The 7,175-nt window shown below is 38.8% G+C and overlaps 1 protein-coding gene across 1 annotated transcript; it reads right to left on the bottom strand.

Annotated features, from left to right (window-relative positions):
- Nucleotides 1-579: 579 nt before the first annotated feature.
- On the bottom strand, nt 580-1,885 carry LOC108595523. Its single transcript, XM_017980778.1, has 3 exons — nt 1,867-1,885; nt 1,737-1,807; nt 580-1,686 (listed from the first exon to the last, which is right to left on the bottom strand). The coding sequence occupies exons 2-3, from the start codon at nt 1,762-1,764 to the stop codon at nt 731-733; spliced, it is 984 nt and encodes a 327-aa protein (XP_017836267.1). The 5' UTR covers nt 1,765-1,807; nt 1,867-1,885; the 3' UTR covers nt 580-730.
- Nucleotides 1,886-7,175: the final 5,290 nt, after the last annotated feature.

Genomic DNA, 7,175 nt, shown 5'->3' with positions numbered 1-7,175 from the left:
ATACACTGACACACACACAGTCACATGCACATGCATTTGTAAAGCAAATTTGTATTTATGCTATAGCTAAAGCAGCCATGACATTCGCATTTGGCATTTGGTTTGGCTTTGGCTTTGCCGCTGCTTGTCTTTCAATGCGACTTTCAGCACATTATGTGCTCCATTTAATGTACACACACACGCACACACACACATATGTAGTTGTATGTGCGCCGCACGTCAAGTGGCAATTTACATTAGTTTTATTGTATAAGAAATTAGCAGCATTTAGCATTTAAGCAGCCAGCAACTTTTAGCAGCTGTGTGTGTGTATGCGTATGTGTGTGTGGCTTAAGGGCATACGCAGCATATCAATTTACGCTAAGGTGCGCTATCGATTTTCGTATGTAGCTGCTAAATTAAATACGAGCCTGCTGCCACTTTAATGTACAGTGTATGCTAAAGCTATGCGCACAGCTGTTGGTAAGTAATTTGATTTAAATGCAGGCATGTGTTGCGCATTTTAATCAAAGGCTAAAAAATATGCGCCACAAAAGTATGCTACACTTTTTGTGCAACACTGACAAATTCCACAAATAATTGAGTTTGTTGCTTTTGACGCTTTATTTTCGAACAGTTATGCATTGCAACATTCCAAACAAAGCACAAAAAATAAAACCAAATGAAATTAAACAATTTGCAGCCTACCTATAAATTTTGTTGCATACGATACTCGCACCCCCACCTCAGTTTAGACAATATGACATTCGTTAACTAGCACAACATCATCGTCAATAATTTGGCCATTGTTATTGGCATGATGCTCATGATGTATGGGACAGCTAACAATAAGCTCATCCTGCGGCACAGCTGGCTGCTCAGTCTTGTCCTTGTCCTTGTCCTTGTCTGCTTGCTTTTGCAGCTCTGTCAATTCGCGTTCGCTTAACAAACGCTCAATGGCAAACTCATTCGGCGCAGCGTTGCGCAGCGGATTATCCAGCACATTATCCAGAAACTGATAGAAAGGATTGTCCAGCTCACGACGCGCCTCTGCCTCAGCAAACTCCAAGCTGCCGCTGCCGCTGCTGGACTGCATTAGCTGCTGCAGCAAATACAACAAAGGCGGCATGCCCAGCGCCGACTTGTGCGACTTGTGTGCATGCAAATGCTTCGGCTTGTTGCCATGATGGCCATGGCCAGCGGCAGCGACTGGCTGCTCAGCATTTAGCACAAAGATGCCGCCTAGCTCTGGGCCATAGTTTAAATCACGCTGCAGGCTTTCAATTACCACATTGGGTGCCAGCAGCTGAAACTCCTTAAGCTGCTGCTTGCCATCGGGCGAAACGAGCTTGTTGTAGTAGACAAAAGGTGCAGTTGCTGCTGGGGCAGCAGCTGGAGCAGCAATTGGATTGTTAGCATTGCTATGCGCATGTGGCTTGACTTTGGGCAGCAGCGATTCATTCAGCAGCGCCATGCGACGCTTGTTGTGATGCAAACGTGACAGCAGCTCAGCCTCAGCTAGTGCAGGCGACTTGCCAGCAGCTGTGGTTGTGGTTGTTGCTGCTGCGCTTGTTGTGGCTGCTGCAGTTGTAGTTGCTGCTGCTGCTGTTGTGTTATTAGTCTCAGTCTTTTGTACTGCAGCAGCGGCTTGCTCCGAGCGCTTGATGCGCATAGTCAACGTTGCCTCTGGCAACAACAGCAAGCTGCCTATAAAAAATAAAATAAGTCAAGCTCTCACTTTGGCCACCAATACTTACAGCAAATACATAACCAAAGCATGTACATGTTGCCTGCTTTTCTTTGTTTCAGCTATTTGTATGCTTAAGCGCTGTGCATATATAAAATATATTTTGAAAATTAATTTACTTTATTTTTGAGCACACTCACTTTTTATTTGTTATATGTGCACGTTGTGAGACTTGTGCGTTGAATGATTTATTAATGTTGCTTGCTGGCTAACAAACAATTTTTAGCTGTAGCCAACGCATGCTGTGTGCTTAAAAATTATATATTAATTTAGTTTAACTTAATAAACAAATTAGCAGTAGCTGCTTTGACTAATTTGAGTGCTCTAAGCCGCTTGGCTTTACTTTTGATTGAATTGGCAGTTTGTTGCACACAAGCACACACTTTATAGTTTACACACACACACACACAGCCAAACGTTCATGGCAGCTGCAAATAGCAAAAAAACAGTTTGTATTGCCATTTCAATATTTTGCATACACACTGTGCAAAAAAGTGTATAAACTAGTCAGCAAATATTGCTGCCCAAAAAAAACAAAAAAAAAAATTAAAATTGCATGGAAAAGTTTAGCTTATAAATTTCCAATCAAATTTTGTGCCAAAAATCAAACAACACACACACAAGTGTTACACATAAGCACACCTTGTATGCATGTGTATGCGTGCGTGCATGTGTGTGTAGCTATTACTTGATTAATAAATATTAGCAGGCAAAATTGGAAAATTCTCAGCGATGCGTAAAAATGCAAACACACAAAACGAAATGCGATACATTTGCCAAATGGCAGCAACATTTACACACACACACGCACACGTATAGCTGTGTGTGTGTCAGACATTGGCACATGCGTTGGCGACTAATTTTTTTTCACTGCCGCCGCCCTGAGCGCCGCCTTGGCATTAATAATGTAAAGTGCGTGCCTCAAATGTAAAAATTTTCAACGCTTGCGTTTCATAAACTGGCGACATTTTCACATATTGACGCACAACAAACATAAGCACATAACATTATTTCATTTTTTTTTGCTGCGAATTGTCGCACAGGTGACTGACACACCGAGAGTTGTAGACAGCCAAGCGCATTTGCTTATCAGCTTAAATGTAAATGCCAAGCGTTTGCCGCTTGAGAGTCTGCGATTGTGCGGGGGCGTGGCAAAATGGAGGCAATGGTAGCACAGTAACTGTAACTGTAACTGCTGTTGCAGTGGGATTTGCACCAGGGCGTCTGGCGTGTAGTATTTAATATATAAGTCGATTTGGCAGCCTTGGATTTTGCATATGACAAGGTGGCTTAAATATTTAATAAGTTCAGAGACCCACCCCCCACTCACACTCACACTCACACTCACACTCACAAAACGGTTAACAAGTTGAGAAAGCGTTTGCGGCCGCTAAATAAATGTTAACGCATGCAAATGGCTTAACGCGAGGGTTGCCACCAAAGTAGCAGCGCCAACAAGAGCGAAAGCGATTTATGAAAATTTTGATATTTAGAGTAAGTGAAAGGCAGCAATGAAAAAGAAAAGATAAGCAATAAAGTAGTGCAAATATAATATTTAAATAATAAAATATAATATTAAATATAAAATAAAGAATGTTTTCAATTGTTGAGAATTCGCAGTGTTAAATTTTTAGTGGCAGCTAAGCAGAACTTTGGTATAATTTAATATTTATTAATTTATGTAATGTCAACTATGAACAGTCGACGCTAAAAGAAAACAATTACAATATATATATGTTTGGCCTGCTCTAGAAGTTAATAGGAGTAATTTGAGGTAAAGGTAAAGAAAAGTATCGTGTGATTTATTCACATTTCATTGATGAGAACTGAATAAAAAATATTTATGATTGGAAGAATTATTGAGAACTCGAACAGTAAAAGTTTTAGTCGCAGCAAAAGTTTATATAATTTGCATAACACCGAGTTAAATGTTTAGCCTGCTCTATGAATAAACCTGTAGAAGTTGATAGAAGTAATTTGATATAGAAAGAAAAGCTTTGAGAATATATCGCATGTTTTATTTACATTGCAAAGCATTGATGAGAACTCAAGAAAAAAAAATTGGAAGAATTATTGAGAATTCGGGTATTAAGTGTTTTAGTCACAGCTAAGCAAAAGTTTAGTACAATTTTATGTAATTTGGGTAACATTGAGTTAAAGGCTTAGCCTGTTCAACGAAACCTGTAGAAGTTGATAGAAGTAATTTGATATATGAAGAAAAGCTTTGAGTAAATCGTATCGTATGATTTATTCATTGATGATTTATTTACATTGATGAGAACTGAAGAAAAAATACTTAGAACTGGAAGAATTATTTAAGAATTCGAGCATTAAAAGTTTTAGTCGCAGCTAAGCAAAAGTTGTAGAATTTCACATTTATTTATTTAATGTCAACTAGGAACAGTCGATGGTAAAAGAAAATTCTTACAAAAAATATTTAAAAGTAAATTTAAAAAAATTTAACAAATAAAGTTTATGTTTTTCTTATATGATGTGGATAAGACTGAGTCTACGAGCAAATCCCCAGAAGTTATTAGTAATAATAAATTGATATATGAAGAAAAGCTTTGAGTAAATCGTATCGTATGATTTATTCACATTACATTAATGAGAACTAAAGAAAAAATATTAATAATTGAATGAATAGCTTAATGTTATTTAAGTTTAATAAGTTTCTATAACACAGCTGCATGATTTCATATTGAGAATTTATAGAAACTTTTTATACAAAAATGTTTCCAAACAAATAATATTTTTTGTTACAAAGCCTAAGCGCTAAAACGCAGCAATTCTTGCTTAGTGCAGCCCTCGTCTGAGCTACTTCTTCTGCTAGTTTAACCTTAGCACACACACAACGGGAGCAGCAGCGGAAGGTACAACTGGCTGCTGCCTAATCATTTGAAATCGTAACTCTATTAGACACACAGGTGTGTGCCGCACAAGCCAACGCGAGTTCGACTTCAAAGTGCTGGGCGCTGGCGCTGGCAACTCGATGAGCTGTCAATATTTATTAGAGCAACCCATTTAGGGTACTAAACTTGGCGTTGGCTTTGTGTGGATTTTCGGGGCAGGCTGAGGCTCAGTGGCTGTAGCTGGACAAAGCGTTGGGGCCAATAATTGGGCTGGAGTCTGTTTGTCTGGTTGATTTGCAACAAGCCAGACAGGATTTGTTGGCGACTTGTGCGCTGGATTTTGTTACAACTTTGATGTTAAAGTGGGTTGCACGAGCAAACATTTAATAAGCCTTTGAGTTGCCAGCAAATTCTCATTAGTTGGCTCGTTAATACGCCAATTGTTGACACACAAAGTTGCCCTTTTTTTTTTTCTTGTTGTTGCTTTGTATTTGGGATCTCGCTCGCTTTAATTCAGCTTGGAGACTTAACTACTATATAAAGCAATTTAATTAATAGCGTCTTTCAGCTTGGCGCGCTACCTCGACGGGGCTTTCGTGTGCAGCGCGGCGTAAACTTAATTAAATGTGCAACTGTAAAGCAGCAGCGAGTGGCATGTGGCACAGACAAGCGAGCAGAGCAGAGCAGCGCAATCAGTTTGAAATTTGATGAGCCAAACATGGCGTATACGCAACACTCAAGTTTTATGTTAACTAGAACTAGTGCAGTCAGCTATGATTGCTCGCCAGCTGCACACAACATAAAATTGCAATTTACGTTAACATTTTTACGAGCGTAGGTATAAAGCATCTGATGCAAATGTTATTAACACTAGCAGCATAAAAGTTAAACCCCCCCACACACACACACACATTAGAAATGACTTTCAAGTTGGAAATAGTCAATTTAGTACTTGAACTCCACAGCTGTACTTGTTATATATTTGAGCTTAAATCAACAGCATGCACAGTGTCACAAAAGTGTGTGTGAGCTCGAGCTCAAACTCTTTGTTTTCTCTTACACTTGTTGCCAATGTGCGCAGTTTCAGTTTATGCCTGCCATTGATTTATGGCCACGTACGGCGCAACTTTAGCGAATTATATTTCAATTTACGTTGAGCAGCAGCAGCTGAAAAGACGTTAAAAACTTTTTTTTGACAATTGACTTAAAAAGTTTCTTAAGCCTGCCCAACAACAGCGAACAAAGCAATACAACAAAAAATTTGAGTGCTTTTGTATACAAATAGGCCAAAATCAGCGAATGAATGCGAAGCGCTTGTAATGCTGCGTGGTCCATATACATATAGTACAGACTGTATGTAGCACGCAGCGGAAGTAAACACATAAAACGGAAATGAAAATTCAATTATTTCGCTGGCAATGCGTTCAACTTTTTTTTTTCGCTCTCGCGCTCTCTCTCGTTTATTTGTTTTTCTTGCTTTATTTTTACTGCTGTAGCAAAACAAAAAGTTGCGCGAAATTAAGTTAACTTCAGCGGCAGCAGCAGCAGCAGCGGCGGCAGCGGCAGCTCCAGAGCTGCATATTCAATATGCAAGCGTCGCTTTAACCAAATTCAATTTGAATTCAACGTAGCGCGGCGTTTGACAGCGGCACAAATAAAATAAAAGACTAGCAGATCTATAACGTAACGAGTGGCAATTTTTTACGCGCAATTAAGCGTAGACTGTTGTATCGAATGCATTTAGCTGCGGCCTAGAACGTGCATTTTATTTAAAACAATAGTCAAACGTGTGAAATTGTTTAGACTGTTGGCAGCTTAAGCTTAAACTGCAACAAATGCGTTCATGCAAGCTGCTGCTGCTTCAAGTGCTGCCACGCTTTGTGATCTCAGTCAGTTTGAGGTTTGCAAGGACGTTAAGGCTTGCAGGATCTTCATTTGAGCTACGCTGAAGCGCTTTGTATCGTAGCTTAATTGAAGAATTCAGTTTAATAGTTCAGTTATTGGTCAATAAACTAATCAGTTATTTAGCTAAGTCGTCAGTTGTTAAGTCATCAAAAGCTACAATGAAGCGCTTTATATCGTAGTTCAATTGAAGGCTTAAGTTCAGTAGTTGAGCTGTTGGTGAACAAACAAATCTGCTATATAGTTCTGTATGGTTTGTATATTTATACATTTATTAGATTGAAGTATTGATGTTATTTATTTATTTTAATTGTAGCCTAGAATTAAATTCAATGGTACAATTGGTATAGCCAAAGCAACAAAGGCCTTCAGGCTATTGATGTTATTATATTAAATTAATCTTCAGTGTTCTTCTTAATTATTATTTAGGAATTATATGTGAACTTAACCGATCGCGACTTCTACTCTTGTTTCACTTCTCTTTGCGACTGTGTCGCTTGTACTTCCCCACACTTTCCTTGTCTCTTTCATTGCCTCTGCCCTACAGTAAACTCAATGTCATCTCCATTCTACAGTTTTGTAGTCAGTTAATCAGTCGTCAGTTGCTCAGTCGTCAATTGCTTAATCGTCAGTTGTTCAGTCCCATTATCGTTCGTTATATCAATAACAATTGTTTTGTATTTAACTCACTGCTT

Source organism: Drosophila busckii, chromosome 2R (genome assembly GCF_011750605.1).
Source record: "Drosophila busckii strain San Diego stock center, stock number 13000-0081.31 chromosome 2R, ASM1175060v1, whole genome shotgun sequence".
Taxonomy (NCBI): domain Eukaryota; kingdom Metazoa; phylum Arthropoda; class Insecta; order Diptera; family Drosophilidae; genus Drosophila; species Drosophila busckii.
The sequence above is the reverse complement of the archived record's forward strand: the minus strand, read 5'-3'. Positions and strand labels throughout refer to the sequence as shown.

Excerpts from the sequence above, each read along its gene's own strand:
- LOC108595523 (XM_017980778.1), bottom strand. The coding sequence starts at position 1,764 with ATGTACATGCTTTGGTTATGTATTTGCT. Across the intron at positions 1,687-1,736 it reads GCTTTGGTTATGTATTTGCT|GCAGCTTGCTGTTGTTGCCA; the intron begins GTAAGTATTGGT and ends TATTTTTTATAG.